Source organism: Poecile atricapillus, chromosome 2, assembly GCF_030490865.1.
Source record: "Poecile atricapillus isolate bPoeAtr1 chromosome 2, bPoeAtr1.hap1, whole genome shotgun sequence".
Lineage (NCBI taxonomy): Eukaryota > Metazoa > Chordata > Aves > Passeriformes > Paridae > Poecile > Poecile atricapillus.
This window is the reverse complement of record NC_081250.1, coordinates 110271101-110294344: the sequence shown is the minus strand read 5'-3', so window position 1 is coordinate 110294344 and position 23244 is coordinate 110271101. Positions and strand designations below refer to the sequence as shown.

The window sequence follows — 23244 nt, the reverse complement described above, 5'->3', positions numbered from 1 at the left end:
ATTTAATGCCACTGTATCATCAGCATTTCTGTATCAGGTTCGGGAAGTTCCCCTATCATTTTATGGAAGTTTGGAAAACTAATCATATTTTTGTCTGAAAAATCATTGTATTTCCTCAGACCCAGGCAAAAGATGATTGCATCTGCAGCAGCTTAGCAGAACTGATACCAAGATGCTGTAGATACCTGCATCCTATTACTGTGCATGGCTCTCACAAAGGTGATTTAGCAGACCTGCAAATCTATAGGAAAGAAGTGCCAGTGTCAAGAAACTGTGTTAATGGAAGAGACAGATCTAAACATATTTTTTTTTTCATAATAGACGGGAGAATTGGAAGTGGAGAGGGACAAACTCTTTTGTGACAGGAGGTTTTCTTCTGCTGCTCCCCATTCTTTAGAAAAAATAGGCACCACTTTCCTTTTTCTGCACCACTCTGACACGCAGACTTGGGTATACCCATCAACTTGGAAGAAGGAGCAGTCTTTCAACAAAAAGGTGATCCAAGAGTAAGAGGGAAATCGTGAAGTAGAGCTTTGGCACCCAAAACAATTTCTGAAAAACAAAATGCACTGACATTCCTGGGATTTTTTCAGTTGCCCAGAAATGAGCAAGAACAGGAAATGACAATCCTGTGCCTGACTTAGACATTTTATGCAACTGTACCGGGCATTTTCCATTTGCTGGGTCTATGAATGAAAGCCTTCCTAATGTCCAGCCAGCTGCAAAACCAAGTGGATTGCAAGCCTGAGATTTAGCCACAGCTTCCCTTACTAAGATGTTCTTTCACAAGCAACGTCATATTTTGAAGTGATTGCTTATGCATTGCTTTTTTATGTCTGCTGAACATAATTGTTCAATCTGAAGTGTAGTCTTTAACCTCTATTTATATCAGTAAAACTGTAATAATTATAACCTTGGGTAATACAGATTATTAGTTGCTGATCCTTTCAAATAAAAATATTTTAAAATGAGCACAGGACTGATCTAATCACAGAAGTCACAGAATGGCTGATGGATTCCAAGAGCATAAATAATGCTGGGTAAAAATTCTGTAAGTGATTTAGTCCTGCTTCAAAACATAGGACTTCATCCCTACTTTTCTGCTCCTGGGGGCAGGTTGTCTGATAACTTCTACTGAAATCTGGGCTCTCCATATTTCAGATCTGTGTGGCGTAACAGACTCATGACGTAGTTCCTCTGTGTGGGAAGATGTCTGTTATGCCCAAGCCAGTAAATATTTCACAGATTTTGGTTCAGAGCTAAAATATCATGAAACTGTATTCCATTAACTGAGTGTTTATTTGTTTGATTATCTTGCTGTGATTGTTAATGCTAAAAAATGTTGAAATGCCCCAAATGGTCTACATTCACCTAGCTCACTGTGCTGCCCCAGACACAGAAGTTACATCAAAAAAGCGGGTGGATACATTTGCTTCTCCATGACTCAATTTCTGGGATCAGCAGGCTGACGGTTACTAGAACTAGAAATTCATACCATACCATTGAGTCCATCAGTAATTATTAAATGTATCTCCTCTGGTTCTGATTAATTTTTATCAAAATTTAATTTTTCAGTGCATGAAAATATACTTCTTTTTGTATATTTTAAACCTGCAGTCTGATCATTTGTTTGGAGGATTCCCAGTTTCTGCATTTGGAGGAAAAAAAAAAAAAGGATAAAAGGAATAATCACACACTAACTGCCTTCTAGCTGCTAGTTTTCAAAATTAGCTGTCCTGACCCATTTAGTTTCCTTTGTACAAAAGCCACCCACAGATATGCCTAGCTTTATTTCACTTCTTCTTGTGTACTTTTTTAAACTGTACTTTTTGAAGGTGCAATTATCAGAACTGGAACCATGAATTTATCCATTAAAAAGGGAAATCTTTTTATAAAACACCTAAGTATATTTCTGACTTAATTCCTGATCTATCAATGAAACCTGTGCGCAGACAAAAGACATAAATTCACTGCAGGACTGCAATAGAATGCAAACATATTTTCTGGATATTTTCATCTTCCCCATTCTGCAAATCCCCTATGCCTCTAGGATAAAGAGAACTGCCCTGGAAATTTGATAGTTTAGAGTTGTCTTAAAGCATTTGGGTCATTTAAATTCTTTCTAGACTTAGCTGAACATAAGGAGCTCTAAAATCATCAGCTGAGAATTTCGAACTAAGCCAAACCAAATGCAGGAATAACTAAAATGATCATACGATTTCAGGAAATTAAAGCAAGAAAGTATTTTCTGTTGAACCACAAACAGTATAAATTAAAAATTTTATTTTTTGTTAGAGGACTATATACCTTCAAATGTTTTTTTTTGTTCACCCTATTTTTTACAAACATCCATATTTACTAAAAAGACAATATAGGAAAAAAGAAAGATGAAACAAAGAAAACAGAAAGGACTAGAAATTCAAATAATGTAAATGTTCCGTGGTAATTGTGTCAGTATTGGTTGGTCACTTTGTACACAGTTTATCCAATAGAAATATTTTCCTGTGAATTTTTCTTTGCTTTCCACAGAAGCTGAGCTGAATTTGGTTTTTTTTTTTCTCTGTTACCTTTATTGTTGTTTTATTTCAGTGACAAACTTCAGAAACTTCTGTTGAGGCAATCAGCTGGGAACTTTGGGGAGGGTACCCCATGATATAAAAGGGTAGCTGTAGAAATCATCATGACAAACAGAGTAAGAAAATTCCAGCTCCAAAGTAAATAAAATAACCAATTTATCCCCAGTATAATAGAAAAAAAGACAGAATAGAAGGATGTTAGTTTTTCAGTGTAGTACACAATAACTTAATAAATAATCTTGCCCTCCTAGGCTGTCAAGTCTTATTCTGCACCATCCCAAAAACTAAGATTTCTCTTCTAATATGTGTTAGAAAATGGCTGCTAAGTAAGCTAGAAAGAACACTTATTTACATATATTGAAGGTATTACGAATGAGAAAACTTCTCCCTGTCACAAAACTTATTTTCCAGATTGCTTGTATCTGACTTTATGTGCCTTTCATTCCATGTCACTAACCCTAAATTTAAATATAATTTCATACTCAGTCATTGATCTGTTTTATTCTCTCCAAAAGCATTCTGAAATGCAGGTCCTATTTCCCTTGCATTCTTTTAATTTTCTCAGTTTGCATTATTTATGCATAATTTCAGTTTGCATTAAATATTTGCCATGATTCTGTCAAAAGATCTTGGGGGAAAAAAGTAGACACTTGGTCGGAAAATGTTCAGATCCAAGTTGTTGTTGGTGTTTTAGTGGATTTATTTTTGTCTGGGTTTTTTTTTGTCTGTTTTAATATTTATTCCTAAGTAAATTTAAATATTTAAAACCTTAGAAGTTTTCTTATATTGAAAACACAAAAAATAATTTCATAATCACAGCTCATAAGAATTCAATATTTATTACTGGTTTTGCCACAGGCACTTGGAAAAATTAATCTTAACAAGTTTTCACTTGTGAAAAACTCTCTGAGCAACAATACACAATTAGATCCCCTAATTAGATTTTGGCAGACTGGTTTCCACAGCAGTTTTCAGTTGTTTTTATTGAGTATATGGAGCTCCATGAACTTCATTTTTTTCACTGTGTTTCAGATCAAGATAAATTACCAGCAGTGAGAAGAAAATTAAAATAATCACATTTTTACAAGATGTAGACATGAAAGAATGTGTCTACATCCCTACAATGGAATCAGCAGGTGCTAAATGTAAAACAGATGTAAATTCCTGATCTAGGGATTATTTTAATATTTTCATTTATGCAGACCATAGGACTTGAGTTCTCTTTTGTGACTGGCACCTTTAGATACCAACACCAGCAATAAATAATATGAATAGATAGCTACCCTAAGGCTGTCTTAGAGCTTTGTAGAACACTTGTTCTTTGCTGTCTTTGCAATAGGAAGCTAACTAGCAGGAAAAACCAACCTGTTGGGCTTGGACGCCCTCAGATAGTACTACAAACAGTTTCAGTTTGCTGTAGATTATACCAAATGCTACTTTTGCCTATTTCAGACTTAATTTTTGTAGCTGATGCTATGGCCTGGAGACTGGAAAGAAGGTCTTATGACATGATGCACCACATCACCACTAATCCATGAACACACTTAGAAACATACTGCAAGGAAAGCTACCCACTGAAGGAAGCAGTTTTAGATAACTCTAACAGAGGTAGCACAAAACTGCAATTCAAAATCTACTTTAAATCTAGAACTTAATATGATTTTTTAAAATGTAACAAAACAAAACAAAACAAGTAAACAAAAAAATCCAATAACCCTTCAAGATTAGTATTCTTTTTATGTAGTCTGGAAAATTCACTGGAATTTGTAACTATTTCTAGAATTTCAGTCTGGGTGTTTTTTGTATCCAGCACAATATATATAATACTCTTTCATGCCAGAACATCTTACTTCCCCAAGGAGTAACTGCAACACTGTTATAATATCAGATTTTTTTTAATTTTTTTTTTTTTGATAAACATATATTTACTGTCAGTTTTTGAAATTCTGCGAGGCTGGCAAATGCTCAGTCAGGACAGAAAATTTAGAATTTCACTTGTTCTAGGAAATCAGCTGCATCAGCAATATTTGGGAAAGTGTTCATGCCCATGACTGAGCAAACATTAAAGGCCACTATTTCTCTATCAAAATACAGGGAAATTCAGTTATGACCAAATGATCTTGCTCTTTTTCTCTCAAGAACCGAGATGTGGAGAATTTGGAGGATTTTTGCTTTCTCTTTTTTTTTTTTTTCCTACATAGAGAGTTTTTTTCTAGGTTAGGTAAAAGCTCATCTTAGGAAAAAAACACTTTACACAGATTTTTTTTTAAAACTGAACAAGTTAATGGTTACTTAAAGGATAGCCAAATAAGTGGAAATTTTGTAGTCAGAAATATAAGCGACAACAATTATGACAGCATCACTGTCTCTACACAACTGTCACAACACGACCTTCTGACCTTCATGAATAAATGAGGTTGTATTCATGAAAATATACTTATTAATTTTTAGCCCTCCCTTATTTTTTTCATAGCATAAGCAGAAAAGTAGGAAGATGACTCTCAGGAAAACCTTAGATTATTATTTAGGTTTGCAAGACACTAAAGAGTTTTTCTGAGGACAGAAGCATTGCTTCAGCTCTTAAGAAGGTTTGAACTATTTAAACACTATCTCACAAACTAAACAAAGCTTTTATTGAGAACTGAACAAAACAGTGGCATTCCAACAACTGTAACCTTTGCTAAAGTTATCTGTGACTTATGCAACTTAAATGAGGCTGTGACAGAAAGCTTAATCAGAAAACATCTGTCTTCTAAGACATAAGATTCTTCTTTCTCTGAAGTCTGTTTAACAAACTCTGATTGCTTTTTCCTAATTGCAGTAGAATGAGTGAGACAAGATTGTTTCTATTTATATATGCAAAGGAATTGCATCTCTGAGTGATAGTAAAAGGTTCCAAAATCTTAGAAAATTCGAGGACTTAGGTTTGGAAAGCCCTGGGAAAAGCAGGCCCTGGGAAATGTTAAGCCTTGTGCTTGCTAAAGACCAGGTCAAGCTGCACCTGTGTAGTCAATATATGATAAATGATAGAATTGTTAGATGTGATTAGATATAATTATTGTTTAGAGAACATGGGGAACCATGTTAGGGGGCTAAGGGGGGATCACGAGAAATTCATGCTTGGGTAAAAACAATGCATACAATAGAACAATGTAAGATTAATAATTAATATGTAAGTTGCATAACGATAGAGTATAAAATATGTTCAACTCGAAAACCAAATCGGGTCAGATTTGGGTATGTGTACCCCTGACACCCAGAGCTCTTTAAATAAAGCACCTTCATATAACCATTCGTGGTTGTGTGTGATCCTGAACGCTAACATTTTGGCGACCCAGATGGGACCTTGTGAGTGCTGCTGAGCGAACTCGCGACCCGATCACGCTCCAGCCGGCACCGAGGGATTCTCGGGGAGCCCATCGGCCGCGACCGTCTCCGCTGCTCACAACGTCCCCGGGAGAAAAGGTAAGGTGCTTTAATTTGGTTTTGGTGCCTGCCAGTTAGACGCGGTGAAAGCTGCGCGTGGTTGGGCTAAAGGAATTCCTCTTGGTAAAAGCCTAGGCGCCGTCCGTAAGACGACTGCGAAAGCGTCGCAGGTTCGGCATTTGTGGTATATTATAGTTATAGTTATAATATGGAGAAGCTTAAAGGTATTTTGGGCAGCAGTGCTCCCATACCGGCTACTTCTCCTTTGGGGTGCTTATTAGCACATTGGAAACAAGGTAACTTTGGGAAAGAATTACATAAGGTTAAGTTAATTTCGGTGAGATCTCCCCACAGAAAAAGACCCCAGCGACCCCATCTCGTCTGTTGGTAGCTATAACCCCTTTTGTCTTTCTTTACTTTGTTTTCCTTATCTCTCTCTCTCTCCTCTATCGCATAACCCTTGTTGTTGGCACTAAAATAAAGGTATATTATTGTTGTTATGATTTAAACTGAAATCCCTTTGTGTCCTTTTTGCACTCTGAGATCAAACGAACCTCTCATGAGTCCCACTCGCGTTAGCGAGTCATGACATCTAAATTGGCGTCACGGACAGGATTTCTGACAGACAGAAGGGGCTGCAGGTTTGTTGTGCAGTCTGTATTAGGGGAAAGACGTTTTGCTCCAGCCGCACCTAGCCCGACACTCCCAAAGAGTGAGCGGTGTCTAGAAAGCAAGGGGGGCAACTCGAATTTCCCGCAAACTGCACACGCCGAGGTGAAAAGCACCCCACACTCACTTGAGGGCTCTGTCTGCAGGATTTCGCAGAACATCTCTTAGTGCAAAAGGGTGGGAATGTTTTTGTTGTTGTTGCGTGTATGAATTTTGACTGCTTGGTGTAGCAAAGAGATAACTAGAATTTTAAACTGAAGGAGTGCCTCCCAAGCAGATTTGGTCTTTTTACCCATACAGGGAAGCAAAAAGTTGTGTGTGTGTATAATTTAAGTTTATACCTCCCTGTAGTGGTTTTTCCTTTGTAAAAAATGACTGAGAACAGCAGTGCAAAAGTTAAAACTGCATTTTATGCATGTTATGCTCTGTTAGCAAAACACAATACCAGACCTTCTCCAGGAGGAAAAAGTTGGTGCTCAATAATTGGTTTAATTTGGAAAATGTGATTGATAGAGTATGTTCATTACAATATGAAACAAAATTTAAACTGGGCAAAAATAAAACTATACTCTGCTCAGTTTTGGGAGCTTGTCTTACAGCAGCTATAGAAACTCGCTGTAAGTAAAGAAGTAAAGAAAAAACTACCTCCAAAACCTAGTTCAAATTTTGCAAAGACAATTGGATGAAGAAAAAGTAAGATCAGTCTGTTGCAAGCAGCTCTCCATGATAAAAATTAAAAAAAATAAAAAATAAAAAATGCTGACTTGCTAAAAGAAACAAGAGAGGAAAACCCCTCTCCTTAATCAAATTTACCCTCAAAAAGAGCTAACTTGGATAAAATTGTGGGGAACGCTGCTGTCCTAGTTTGAAACCTCTAATTAAAAATATAATTTTTAATTAGATAATATAATTACATAACATAATTTTACAATATAATTATTATATAATATATTATAGTATAATAGAATATAATATACTATTACTACTATATTATAATATAATATAATTATATTAATGATAAGGATCTTGATCTGCATATAACTACTAAAATAGAAATAAAAAATAGGAAAAAAAAAAAATAGAAAAAAAAGAGAAAAGAAAAAGGGAGTACGGGCATCTCCCTCACGAGTCAGAGACAGAATATGTATTCCGAGTGTCTCTCACTGAACGTGATCCAATTCGATTGGGAGAACAGGAATCCAGTGGGTACTGGGGACATGAAGTATTTTTAACAACAAGAGACATACATAGCCCATGGTCCCTAACTCAGCACGCAGCTTATTGGGCAGAGGGGCTTAACCCCTTGGAAAGGGGGGACTTTATTGCTATAGTTTGTACCCCCAACCAACTACTGAAAAATATTTAGAAAGCTGCCTGCTTACAAATGATACACAAAAGAAAATTAATTGTTGGTTATGAATTACCAATGTTGTTACTTGTGAAAACTGAAATTATAGACTTGTAAAAATCCCAGAAAGAAAAATCAGAGAAAGCAAAGGGTGTTAGATACATTGGTTCTCTTAATGAAAACCCAGAAAAAGAGAAAGCAAATCTCTAATCGCCAGTATTGGTGGTCACTAGAGATAAAGAAAGGGGTCTCCAAAAACATAATGGGTGGCTTATCACTTAAAAGTTAAGCAAAGTAGTCTCTAATTGGCACTGTCCCAGGTTCATTGTATCGAATGCCCCATTGTATAACTCAGTACACCTCCACAGGCTCTGGGCTGTGAGCCCAAGCAGTCTCCTTCTCAGCTTCTGGGACTGGAGCCCAAACAGCTTTAGAATCAGGGAAACTGGTAACTCTGCCTCTCATGGGTGAGCAGAGAGGGGGAAGTTAGTTTTATGCTCACTAGAAATAACAAAACTGGAGACATACTGATTACAGCAATAGTAAGTCCTAAACGTGTACCTATTGCTTCTGTAGTTAACAGTAGAGCCCAAATTTCTGCGTTGACCAATACAGACTAGTACAGGATTTGAGAGCAATAATAGGATAACTAAAGATATTTACCCAGTGGTAGCTAATCCTTGCACATTGTTAACATCCGTAAAAGAGAAATAGAAATGGTTTACTGTAATTGATTTAAAAGATGCCTTTTTCTGCATACCCCTTGACAAAGAAAGTAGGAAACTGTTTGCCTGTGAGTGGGAAAATCCAGAAAATGGAAGGAAAACTCAGCTCACCTGAACACGACTCGTACAAAGATACAAGAACAGTCCAACACTATTTGGAAGCCAGCTGGCGAAGGAGCTGGAGATTTGGACCGAGAATGGGCAAGTACCGAGAGAACAATACCTGCTGTTACAGTATGCTAATGATACACTGGCAACTACAGAAGAGAAACAATCTGCATAAAGGTAACAATTGAAAATTTTAAATCAGCTGGGAATTGGAGGATATAAGGTATCTAAAACAAAGGTACAAATTGCCCAACAGACTGTGATTTACCTGGGGTGTGAAATCTCACAAGAGCAATAAAAGCTGGGTACTAATCATATTCAAGCTATTTGTGCCATTCCAGAACCCTAGAACCTATATGAGATACAAGTTTCCCTTGGGATGACAGAGTGGTGCTGTGGATCATGGACTATGGACTAATTGCAAAACCCCTGTATGAAGCCCAGAAGACACAGCTGATTACCTAGAGCAAACCACAGAAGGAGGCCTTCCTCAAACTGAAGGAGGCATTGACAACAGCTCCGGCGTTAAGACTGCCTGATTCATCCAAGGATTTTCACCTGTTTGTGCATGAAAGACTACACCCAGCACTGGGAGTGCTGACCCAATGTTTGGGAAGCTGGAAAAGGCCGGTAGGCTGCTTTTCCAAACAACTTGACAACGTGAGTGCTGGATGGCCTTCATGCCTGCGGGCAGCTGCAGCCACTGTGATGCTGATACAAGAAGCTAGGAAACTCATGATGAGTAGACACATAAATGTCTACATGCCACATATGGTAACCACTGTTTTAGAACAAAAGGGGGGCCATTGGCTATCTCCAAGCAGGATGATAAAATTCCAGGTAATCCTGACTGAGCAAGATAATGTCACACTAAAGACAACTAACCTCTTGAATCTAGCTTTGTTCCTAGGTACCACAACTGAAGAAGGCTGACTAGAGCATGACTGTGTAGAAGTAATAGAGGACACCTATTCAGCAAGAGAAGACCTGAAAGACATCCCACTAGAGCAACCAGAGTGAGAGCTATTCACAGATGGAAGCAGCTTCACGGAGAATGGGACCAGATACGCTGGATATGCGGTAACAACAGTCAGTACAATGGTGGAGTCAAAAGCATTATCACCAAATACATCTGCCCAGAGGGCAGAACTGGTTGCCTTAACCAGAACACTAGAACTGAGTAAAGAGAAATTGAAAAGCAGACTAGACAGCCCGACAGATTGCTCAAGAAGTGGAAACAACAATGGCATTGATACCTTTAAAGACTAATGTATCTCAATTTAATTTGCCTCCAAAACCAAAATATTCAATAGAAGATGAGAAATTGGGACATTTGCTAAATGCACAAAAGAATTCAGAAGAGTGGTATGTAACTGCACAAAGACAAATAGTATTAACCCCCTTGATAATGAGAGAAGTTCTACAAATTAAACATAACAAATATCATTGGGGTGCAGAGGCATTGGTAAAACTGCTAAAGCAAAAATTAATCTCTGTACGGATGCTAACAATGGCAAAATCAACTCAGTGGCTAGACACAGGCATAGCTAGGAAGGATTAGGATAGGAATAGAATCAAGATGACACTTAGCAAGAACCCTCTAGTAGAGTGAAAGTTGGGTGGGCTCTAGAGCAGATAGCAAACTATCAGAATAGAGAAACAGGTCAGGTAGACAGACTAGCAAGAGTCACCCAGGAAAAATTTAAAGAACTAAACATACAATTACAATTTATTACTCCTGAAAGAGCATGGAGTGTGTGAGTTTTTTTTAAAGGGACAGATTGTTGCGTCCACATCCCAAATGTAACAGAAGATGTAGAACATGACATCAATCAGTTGCAACAAATAGAGCACGAAGCATGGGAAGAGCAAAAGGATGTGACTATAAGTTGGTTAGACAAAATCTTCAAAGGGTTAGGGTGGAATGTGAATTCATGAATTAAATCTATCATTGAGAATGTGATAATTTTATTAACTGTATTTTTAGTAATTTGGTTAGTTTACAGCATTTTAAAAAGAGAAATACAGAAGAAAACATCCTGGAACCAGAAGATAATAAAGGCACTGATGCGAGACCCACACCCACCATCTTCCGGTTCTCCATTTCGTGACAGCATCCAGGACAACGTTTACATAAATCAAAGATTCAAAGAACATCAAGTATAAACTCAGAAACAAAAGACTGTATCAAGTGAAAACATTTGCACTTATGGTGAAGTGAAAATGCTTTCAAAGGGGGGAATGATAGTAAAAGGTTCCAAAATCTTAGAAAATTCGAGGACTTAGGTTTGGAAAGCCCTGGGAAAAGCAGGCCCTGGGAAATGTTAAGCCTTGTGCTTGCTAAAGACCAGGTCAAGCTGCACCTGTGTAGTCAATATATGATAAATGATAGAATTGTTAGATGTGATTAGATATAATTATTGTTTAGAGAACATGGGGAACCATGTTAGGGGGCTAAGGGGGGATCACGAGAAATTCATGCTTGGGTAAAAACAATGCATACAATAGAACAATGTAAGATTAATAATTAATATGTAAGTTGCATAACGATAGAGTATAAAATATGTTCAACTCGAAAACCAAATCGGGTCAGATTTGGGTATGTGTACCCCTGACACCCAGAGCTCTTTAAATAAAGCACCTTCATATAACCATTCGTGGTTGTGTGTGATCCTGAATGCTAACATGAGGATAAGATTTTAGCCACAAAAAAACAAAGCAAAGCAAAAGTCCTCAAGCTTTCCAGAAAATCTTCTATCAATTTATTCTCCCACTGAAGTGATTACCAGTCAAACTGCATGATTTAGTTTTGTGCTCTGGTTTTTAAGACTTGAATGACATTTTTAAAAGTGAGGTTAGGTAAGGAGTCCAAGGGTGTAAGCTTATCCTGCAGTCCTCTCTTAGTATTTCTTAGTATTTCTCCATTTCCAAAAGCATTCTATTAGTCCAAATGCAGCAAATAGAGGTTTCAGACTAGTTCTGATGTCAGTAGTTCAGTCCATTAAAATTCTGATTTCCATAAGAAAAGTATTTGATAATAGTTAATGATGATTGTCTCCTACTGCACTTATTTTTCACCTGTACAAGTTACAGTGAAAAAAATCCCATGTTTCCCAAAACTACTTTTTTTATCAATCCTTCTTCATAGTTATACACTTATACAGTGATAAAAAGAATTTTCACTTGCACCTTATCCTTGCAATGTAGATCTCAAACAACTGTGCATGCACTGTTTTAAAGGAATATGGACACCATCTAAGGCAAGATATTGTCTTTTCCACATAAGATGCTTACAATGGTATGGTATAGTAAATAGTTACATTCATGGCACAGAAAAAAAACTATAAATAGCCTAATCTCAAGATGGTAATTATAGAACCGTAGAGTCATAGGTAATCCTGAGGTCAAAGGGACACACAGGGATCACCGAAGTCCAGCTTCTGGCCCTGCACATGACAGCCCCAAGAATCACATGATGTGCATGAGAGTGCAATAAGTTTCAAGCTTGAAGCTGTAGTACAAAAGAAAACCCCAAACTTTCTCAAAGTACTTCCAATCTGACATTTGATTTAATAATTGGATTATAACAGATGTAATGAGGTTAGGTCATGTGACCCAAAACTTAAGTGTCTTGTTATATTTTTCATTATTTACTGGTGTGAGTTTTAGGTGTTTGTGCTACACACTGAAGAACACTAACTTTCCCAGTGTCTAGATCACCCTGACAAAACTTGATTTAATCTTTAATCATGATTAATCTTAATCTTTAAAAATCTTACACAGACAGTGCATTTTCTTGGAATTGTCAGGTCTCTTCTCATGTTTCTTATCCTGAGCATTTTAACTCCAGGCATTTTAACTTGTCATTGACCTTACAAGAAAGGTTACTTATAAATTATTGTGCAGGATCCTGGAATGCTGCTGCCCTGTATAACAAAGTGTGACTAATAATAATCATGCTGCTAAATCCAAATAACTGAAAAACCAAAGGTATTTACGAAAAATACCAACAAAGTAATTGCTACACGTAGGATTAGTAATGAAACCATGGTACACTCATTTATCAATTTTATTACTACAATTAAGGAAAACAGAAAAGGCAAGGAAGAGAGCTGAAACACTGATGGCAAAAGATTTAAGAAGCAAAACCACAGGGAATATTTAATGTAATTCTCTGTAGTGAGAAGAAAGCTGATCACAGAATTTTCCCTGTGCTCCAAAGGGGTTGCTTGGAACTAAGGGAGGTTTGTGCCTTGGTTGCAGTTCACCGGGTATTTTTGGGGGACAGGTAGTGTGAGTAAAAAAAAGCACTTGTGAAAAAATGTGGAAGAATCATTCTGCTTCTTGGGCCGTCAATTACAGTCTAAATAAGGCAGTTGGGTTGGCTTAGGTAAAACTGAAGACAAAGTGACAGTCAGCAACCAGAGAGCAAATAGACACGACTTGACAGTGCCAGAATGTAAAGGTAGGGTGTAAAGAAGACACCCTACCTTTGAATGATGTTGGTATTAATGATTAACTTGCAGTAGAAAAGAAAAAAATACAAGATTTTCAAGACTGGTAAGGTACTTTAGTACTTTATTGTTGATAAAAAGCATTTTAAATAGATAAATTACAAAAATTGTGACATAAACAAGCAGTCTTTCTGCCTAAAATATACAGACTATGGAGGCAGCCAGGTGAAACTTGGCAATGTGCGTAGGAATATTGATTGAAGGAGAGACAAACTCGAGACAGATCATTATGGAAGAGAAAAAACAACTAGTTAAACAAGAGTTTACTACAGCTGATTCAAAGACTGGGTACAAGCAATAAGAATTAACATGAACATGTGTCAGTAGATGACCTGGGGAATAAAATGTGAGATTTTAATTTAGTATTGCAGACTACAAAACTGGATATTACATAGGCAGCACATTCTTATGTGCACTCTTTTAACAGCCAGCTCTAACAAATGATCTAAGCAATACACCACTCTCTATCTCCTTGGATAGTCTCTGACAGTTTCAGTGATGCTGGTATCAAGCTCAGTTCTTACATTTGATGATGACAGTGGTGTAAGATACTTTTGCTTCCCTCAAGGTCTTCTGGCATTCCTTCCTGCCTGTTGTCTTACAGCACCCTATGTGCACAATTATGAAGCCACAATGGTATGACGTGTCATTCTTTCAAATGGATAAAAAAATCATTAAACCTTTCCCTCCTCCCCTATCCAAAAAAAAAAAAAAAAAAGCAAAAAAAAAAAAAGCTGTTACTTTTCTCCAAAAGATCAGTGCCTTGGTTTTGTTAACAGAACATCATCATGCACAATTGTGACTACGCAGTATGGGAAACCTGGTAATCTCGCATATGCAGTTTCTATGGCAGCATTTGTTGGACTTCATGAAATAGATGAACTTTTGAAATGACTGACAGATGTGTTTTTTTATAGAAGCTTTGGAGACATTGGTGGTTTTGCAGCTGTTGCTCTGATCAGATCTTGTTTGATTTTGTGTTTTCTGATCCATAGAAAATTAATTTTTGGATGCTTAGATTGAAAATAAGAATGAGGAAGGAGTCCTCATTTTCTGCCAGAATAGCCTATAATTGTTTAAGAACTTTCTGAAGAATTTCCATTGCAAGAGGAAACACAGCAGAGAAATACACATCCAATGGAATTTCCTCTTCTTACAATGGTAGATGAAGTGCAATATTGTTGCTTATTCAAAGAAGTGATCTACATATTGTGTAGTGATCTTTTTATTTAAGAAAGTAATATTTAAAGAAGAGGCTTCAAGTATTATGATCAGGGCAGACAACTGAATGAAGTCATCTACCACAACTGTGAGCTATGCTGCTGCTCCTGCAGTGTCCTGCTGATGGAGATTCAATTAAACATGACACATCTATCTTCCAAATTCCATTTTTTTATGCTTCCACAAACATTTCTATATAATATACTGCTCCACAGGTTGTCTCATGCTCATCACGTTAGTCTCTTAAACTCTTACAAAAGTGTAAGTAATCAAACCAAAATTAATGTTGAGCTGGAGACATGGCATTTGCCTTTACTTATGCAGAGACAATGCTGTGTAGGGCACTACTTAATGTTCCTCCAACAAAAGTTAAGGCCAGTCTTAAGATTTCTTGTACCATGGATCTCACTCCTGTATCTGACAAGATTCTGTGAGTTGTCATCCTATTGATCTTCTAATGTCCTTCCCTATGTTTACAGCATAGAAACAGATCTAAAACAGTATCAAAAAAATCTAATAAAAGTGGAATGTGGGAATCATATGCCAACTAATACTCAGTTATTCCAGTTAGCAGAGTAAATCCGTAGCTTCAATATGTAAAAATAAAGCTGCAATAATGCCACATCACATATAAAATAAATTTTACTTTAATGTGAGATAGCAACAAGACATAAAGATACAGCACGTTTTTGCTTCATAAACCCAAGTTCATGTCCTATATTACTGTCAGCTAAAGCTTCAACTTTAAATAATATATGTAAATAACAGTTCATTGTTTTATTCCTATGGCTAGTTTTGCACTCTGATCAATAAAATAAATGATATATATCAAGTTACATAGCTGTTACTGGCAATTCAGAAACAATTTTGTGACAAAATACATCACACAATCTATTCCTCTATCTGATACTGTGGTTAAAGCCCAGTCAGACACCAAGCCCCACACATGTGCTCACTCATGCTCCCCCATAGGCAGGCAGGTATTCAGTCGTCTCCAGGACAGCAGGGCTCCATTTTGTAAAGGTTACTCTGGAATACAAGCACCTTCACTCCAAATTCCCCTCACTTCCTTCTTTTTCCCTCAACTTTGTATACTGAGCATGATGTCATAGGTCTGAAATATCCCTTTGGCCACTTGGGGTCACCTGTCCCAGCTGTCTCCTCCCGACCTCCCATGTACCCCCAGTCCCCTCACCATGGTGGCAGTATGAAAAGCAGAAAAGGCCTTGGCTCTGTGCAAGCCCTGCTCAGCAGTAACCAATATGTATCTGTATTATACATCCCGTGTTCAGCACAAATCCAAAACATACTCCCATATGAGCCACTGTGAAGAAAATTAACTCCACCCCAGCCAAAACCTGCACAGATACCCATTGCAATAACATCCATCAAAATATAACTGACAAGTCTCTGTTTCAGAGCTGAAAGAATTTCTCTCTCTCTTATGAAAACCCTTACTGGAAAATCCTTGTCTACGCTCTGCATCAAAGTGATAATCAGGGAAACCTATAATGTGGCTACAGATTGTTATTGTGTGTACTATGCTCCTCTGTACAAATAAATGTTCAACATCCAGCAAGATTTTGACTAAGTGAGCATTTATTTTACTATCAGTTATTTGCATCACTACTTCACTGATTAACCAATCATTTTGTATTTCTAGCCCTGACATTTACATGTCAACTGACTCAAATCTTTTACATTTGTGGTTAAAAAATACTGATATGCTAGCCTGCAGAGTGTTTGGAAGCAATTTGCTTGTGACTGACGGAAGTGATAAGGTTGTCCTGTCAGTCTAAAGGATAAACACTACTTGACCACAAGCTGTGAAGTTTTGAAGGCTCTGTTGCTGGGGGTAGTCAAGGCCAGGCTGGATGGGGCTCTGAGCAACCTGGTCTGGTGAAAGGTGTCTCTGCCCATGCCAGGGTGATTGAAACTAGATGGTCTTTAAGGTCCCTTCTAACCCAAATGATTCTATGACTCTTTGATGATTACTGAAACAAAATGAAGCTATTAGTAATATCTATTGCATAAAAACCATAGTTCAAGTATAGTGACTGAGACAAAATTGTATTGCAGGAGTGGGACAATTCTGTATCCCCATTCTTTTTGCCCTGTGCCTGACTGAACTCCACACACACTAACACAGACCTGGATTCTTGTGCAAATAGATCCTGCTGCCACATCAAGTGTGCCCAAGCATGATCTGGACTGCTGCCAACCCCTTGGCACACATCTATCCATGACAGAATTCTCCAGAGGAACAGAGAGATTACTGGTTTAACCCTATCACCCAGCAACTTGTGGCAGCCAAGGTCGTTGCCAAAGCAAGAAAAAGCAGCTAATAGATATGGAGCTTCTCTTGCCAACTTTTAAAAAATACCTTTTTAAAGCAATGGCCTTAGGAGTGAACTGGTAATAAATTGTGTTGATCTTCACATTTAAATTCAGCAAATCCTAAAGCACAAGTGTAGCCAAACCTTCAGGCAATGCTTCCTATGCTGCTTTATGGAGAACTGTTGGTTCACAGAAAGAGAGAATCAAATCATTGTTGGTGTTGGGAGAGACCGTCTTCTGAGACAGGGTCACCTAGAGCAGGCTACACAGGACTGCATTCTGGTGGTTTTAAAAATAGTCTCTGGAGAGGAAGATCCTACGACCTCCCTGGGCACCTGTTCCAGTGCTTGGCCACCCTCAGTTTAAAGACGTTCTTCCTCTTTACACGTTGAGCTGACACTTGTGTTTTAGTTTATGGCCATTACTCCTTGTCCTGTCGCTGGGCACCACTGGGAAGAGTCTGGCACCATTCTCTTGACAGCCACCCTTGAGACGTTTTTATGCACTAATCACTTCTTCCCTCAGACCTCGTCTGTAGATTAGGCGGGCCCAGCTCGCAGCCTCTCCTCGTATGAGAGAAGCTGCCAGCCCTGACTCCCCTTCCCAACTGCTCTGTATTAAAACAGCTGGAAGCACAAGGACATCCACCCGTGTCACAGCCGCAGCGCCGGCTTAGGAAGGAAGGGGAAGAACAGGCACCAGCGCTAGAAAGTGGGCACGGGCGGGGCAGGAATACGGCCCCGCCGTGTTCTGCGCGAGGCCGAGGTGACTGGACACGGAAAAGGTAACCACGCCGGCCGGCCGGCCACAGCGGGAGCGCCTGGCGAGCAGAGCGGGCCGGGACGCGGGGCCCGGCCGAGCCGCCTCACCCGCTCCCTGCCCCCTGCCCGCAACCCGCCGATACCAACGCTCGCGCGCGCAACAGCCAATCGGCGGCCGCGGGCTCGCTTCGCCCTCGCTCCCCATTGGCCCGCGGGGCTCGCGGGGGCGGGGCAGGGGCGCGCGCGCCCGCTCGCTCGCCCGCCCGCTGCAGTCCCGCAGTGCCGCTGCCGCGCCGGGGCTCGCGCGCGCCACAACCGCCGCAGCGGCCGCGCGACTCCTCCGGGTGCGGGGCGGCTCCTCCCGGTGCGGGGCGGCTCCTCCCGGTGCGGGGCGGCTCCTCCCGGTGCGGGGCGGCTCCTCCCGGTGCGGGGCGACGCGGGAGCGGCGGGGCCGGGCCCGGCTGGGCGCAGCGCGGAGGTGACTCTGCTCTCTGGCAGCGGGGATGCTGCTGCTGCTGCGGCCGCCGCCGCCGTTAGTACGGGGACTGCAGGCGGGAGAGCGGGTGGCCACGGCGCCCGGCGGCATGTGAGCAGCGGCGGGAGCGTTCCCCGAGCCCCGCGGCAGCGCTAAGGGGGCCCCTCCCTCCGGCGGCGGTTCAGCCCGCCCGGAGGCGCAGCGCGGAGGCGGGCGGGCATCCCCGCTCCAGCCGCCCGCGGGGAGACAGCAGGACCGGCCACAAAGCGCCGCCGCCCGCCCTCCTCCGCACACCGCGGCGCTGCCCCTGCCAGCCCCGCTCCCGAGGAGGGAGGGAGGGGGCTCCCCTCGCCCCCTAGTCACCTTCTCGCCGCCCGATCCATGGGAGGAGCGGGCCGCCTCCCTCTAGGAAGCGCCGCCGCGGCTCGCCGGGACTGAGCGCAGCGGCCGGCGGCCGGCGCGGCGGGAGGATGCCACTGCTGCGGAAGGCGCTGCGCGTCTCCAACCGCTCCATGCTCGCCTTCATCTTCTTCTTCTCCTTTTCCTCATCCTGCCTCTACTTCATCTATGTGGCCCCCGGGATCGGTGAGTCCGGAGCCGCCCCCTCGGGGAGCGGGGGTGAGGGCGGTGGTGGGGGGCGCGCCCGCCTCCCCCGGGCTGCCACCGCGGCGGGGAGGGCACGGGCGGCGCCGGGCGAGGGGCGGCTCGGCTGTCGGGACGCGATCCCGCCTGCCCGGGAAGGGTCGGGGCGGCCGGCGGGGGCGGCGGTAACGTGCGCGGATCCCGCATCTTTGTTCTGCTGCTTTCAAACGCTCTAGAAGGTTCATCTGCCATCGCGAGGTAGGTGGATGCTGCCCTTGCTTCTCAGGCTGGCAAAGTGAGGCACTAAATCGGCTCAGCGCTTCGTCGTGTTACAGTGGTATGAATCGGGAAAGAACGGCAAAACTGCTGGAGTCACTTAAATGTATTGATCTTTCAAATTGTTAGTAACTTGCATTAATAATAAAGCCCGTGTGAACAAAAATGAAGAACCAGTTTGAACATTTGTTGTTTACTTCTGTTAGTGGGATCTCTCTCTCTTCACAGGTTTTACAGTTGGGTAACTTCCACTTCTGAAGGAACCACTTCAGAGGGAGACAAACCGTTGATTTAGAAGAAGCTTCATAAAATAGCTGTGCAAGTTTGTGTCTAAAACAGACCAAAAAAAAAAAAAAAGTGCTGGTTTCCTTAGTTTACTTTTCTGCTGTTACTGGGAGACCATCAGGCTGTTTCTCAGTGGATGATCCTTTTAGAAATGATTAGCATTACCCCAGAGCTAAGGCCAGTGGTATCCTCTATGGTGCTCCGTGGGATTTCCCTGTTTTGTGTGTCTCTTGATTAGAGAATGTTTTCCTTTTTTTCCCCCCCAGGGAACGTTGCCGCATTCTTCTGCACATCTTCTTTCTTATCAGGTGGTACCTAAATACTTGCAAAATCACCTGTCTCTTTATCCTTAGAGCTTAAAACTTCTCTCTGTAGTCCTTACTACAAAATGTCCACACTGAATCTTCAGGAATTGTTTCCTGGTGATTGTGTCTTTATGCTGTTTGTCTCCCTCTTGTTCACTATCTTCTGTTTAACTTGTAAACACTTTCAAGGTGCAATTGTTCCTTCTATACTTAAATAGTTCTATATAGTTCACCTATTGTTCTATAGTTCTCCATTACTTACGTACTTCCAACAATATTGACAAGTCTGCCAGTTATTCTTCTAGTTCAAATAAATACAAAAAAACAAAATTAGGAAATATGTAATATTTATAGGATTGGAGTTCTGAGTTTTCTTGTCTGTCAGTGTTTCTCTGCTGAAAGGGATGTGATGTAGTCTTCCAAGTGAGAATGATGCTGATGTCCATTTAGACATCTCAGGTCTTTGAGATGCTAGTGGAGGATACATAAATAAAGTAGACTTTAATTGCAAATAATTGATATATGATTTTAATAGCAAAGTACAGTTTCTACATCTTTATAACTGAAACTTATAGCATCTTACATAATGTTGCAGCCATAGTTTTACTTTGTTACTTAAATGTTTCTTGCCAATGGGTATTTTCTTAGGAAGTACATTGTTTCACTAAGCAAGATTTATGCAGTACCTTGTTCAGAATCAGAGCCTCTAGTGATGAGACTTTTAATTTCTGACTTCATCTTTCTTCTCAGCTATGGGATTACATGTGTATTCACTTTCCTTTGTAACAGGAATTAAATTAAATCAACTGTATGTACCAAAAGTGTTCTTGAGGCAGGTTAATTAGGTCTGATCTAATTTGAGGGGGAAAAAAAAATCAAACTAGTCTCTCTTGCTATCTCAGACACAAATACTGTAGTTGGCCCTTTCAAGATGTGATTTAACAATGCAAAAATCTTGGGTAGTTACATGAGTTTGTAAGATTACAACTCTTTCTAGCTACTGATCAATGTAGTGCTGCCCTGAATGTATCTGGTTGTGTTGTGAACTCATCCAGCTTAAGTCAAAACCCTGCAATAATGAACTTATTCTATTCCTTGTCTGTGGCACTTCTTGGGTCCATTTTGAAATGCTGCTGTGCTGTGCTGGTCTGAAGAATCCTGGGGAAGAGAATATAGAAAATGGTAAAGGAAAGGGCAGTAGGAAAGTAATATATCTCAGCCTATCAGCCTGCAGATGTAATGCTGATTTCCCAGGAATTTGCTCCTTAAAATGTTCCTGTGTGGAATGGAGAGAGAGAAGGTCAGATATTATCTAAAAACCAACAAGCTTCCTGACTGCATAGTGAAAATGTAAGAACAGAAGATTTTCAAAGCACTTAGGAACACCCAAGTTTACAGGCAGATGATTCATCTAATAATCCTATGCTGTATGCTCATGGTATTTGCATATTGTGATAGAATAGAGTATTTCACTGTGTTTGCACCTTTTTACTGAGTGTAATGAAATAGATGCATCTAAGTCAAGGCTGATTTTGTGTGTGTGGAGAGGAGGAAGGCTAAAGGTTGCTTATTGAAGTACAGCCACTTTACCTATTAGCAGCTTTTCATGAAATATATTCTGCAGCTAAGTCATAAATGGTTGGGATCTGTCATAATTTATGTGTACAGATAAGTTTTACTGGAGATCTTTAGTTCACAAGAACATTTTCTTCCTCAACAAGCTACAGGGTACAATGTCAGAGAGGAGGAAAATTCTAATTGTGTTGTAGGGAGCTGGAGCTGCTCCCTGGATGGCTTCTCTTTGTGGTAGAGGTACTGAAAAGAGAGGGAGAAGTTGGACTCCCAGATGTTTTATGGACTAGCAGTGTACTGGAAGGTGGGAGAGGGAAAGTGAGTTATGCAGCAGAATGGTTTCCTGAGATGTCAAATTTGATTGAAATTTTAAATTCTTATGGGCTAATGTAATGGGAGTTCCCCTTGGCAAGAAATTAATGGCTTATCAAAGGAAAAAGACATCTGCACCTGTAAGCCCTTGGCACTGGAAGAATTCTCAAAGAGGTCACTATCACATTCCCTCTGTCCTTCAAACTATAAAATAGTTACTGCATTTTTTTTTGATGAAACTACAAATTTTGTAAGAAATGCAGTTGAGGTCATCTTGAAATATTGACAATTTGTTTAAAGGAAAGAAATCTTAATTACATACTTTAAGGTATCTAATTATTTGTCTAATATTTAAAAGTTTTCATTTGCACCATAATTACAGATATTGCAATAATATCACTGGAGTTTTTTTGTTTGTTTTGGTTTTGTTTGTTTTTTGAAGAGACCTCTCAGAATGTTAGTTCTTTGGGAAATAGAAGCTTTTAATATTCCATGTACTTCAGAATATGAGAGGAGGCAAACCACATTTTCATGTTTTCAGACATAGTTCTGTGTTTTGAGGTGAAGACATATAGTACTGCAAATAATATAAAAATATAGGGTTTAAATGGTTGAAAAGAATTTATACACTATGTTGGGATTGTTCATTTTTTCTTTTTCTGTAAGCACAGATGATTGGATGAGGTAGAGGTAATTGCAGCCCTACCTCAGCACCCTGGTAATCTTTTGATAGTAAGAGGAGCTGAAACACAAGAGCAGATTGATTTCTAACTATTTCTAACTATTTTCCTAATTTTAATTTTTCCTTTAATTTCTTGTTTGATTCAGTGGATATTTCAGAGGAAAACCTTAAGGGATAGGATGGCAAGTTAAAATGGTCAAAAAACATTTCAAATGTTTAAAATTTAAAAATTTCATTTAAATGTTTAATGACACTTCTGTGTGATAGTCCCAAGTATTCAATGAAAGCAGATAAGAGGGGCTGCTTTTCCAGAATGACCACTTTTGTGACAGCACTTCAATTGATGCCCCTCTGGTAAAAGCAGAAACTGAAATTTCTTATTTTGAATTAATAGCCTGTGATTCTGAAACTTCATTGAAATATATAAATAAGGATATATTGAAAGTTTCAAATATTCATGTATTAGTTAAAAGCTGAAGAAACTAGCTGAGAGCAGGAATATTTGGCACCAGTAGGGGTTTTTTTTCAGTGTTATAGATAAAAGTAGTAATGAAAGGGACTCAATCCATATCTGGTCGTGACAGGTATCCAGAACCCGTGTGTAGGTTTGAGTTTACATTGTGGAAAGGATCCAAAGATTAGGAGAATAAGAGAAATTAACAAGGCAATGGTGACCAAGGGAGAGCATTTTCTGGTCTAATTTCACTGCCAAACCAACCTGAGTATTGCAAGAGACAATTTTCCCCTTTTTTTCCTGTTTTTCTCATTTGCTCTCAGCATTATAAATGAAATTACATTGGACGACATAGCAGATCTCAGAAAACAGTCTCTTATTCATCCCTGGATTATTCCTTTCTGTCTTATTGCAGCAGAGAACCTTTTCTAGATTGGGTGGAAGAATATCTTAGAGCTCTCCATATTGTAGTCAACTGCAGTCTAGTTTTTCAGCTGGAGGGTGCCTGAGTACTGGAACAGGGTCCCCAGGGAAGAGGTTACAGCATCAGGCCTGACAGAGTTCAAGAAGTGTTTAGACAACGTTCTTAGGCACATGATTATGTTCTTGGAGGGGT

General features: G+C 40.0%; 1 protein-coding gene across 1 annotated transcript in view; it reads left to right on the top strand.

The window, feature by feature from the left end:
• Positions 1-18133: 18133 nt before the first annotated feature.
• Positions 18134-23244, top strand: part of B4GALT6 (beta-1,4-galactosyltransferase 6) — a 30735-nt gene continuing 25624 nt past the window's right edge. Inside the window, exon 1 of the mRNA XM_058832590.1 lies at positions 18134-18745. Within this exon, the coding sequence (XP_058688573.1) occupies positions 18631-18745 (115 nt within the window). The 5' untranslated portion in view covers positions 18134-18630. The remainder of the gene's footprint in view (positions 18746-23244) is intronic.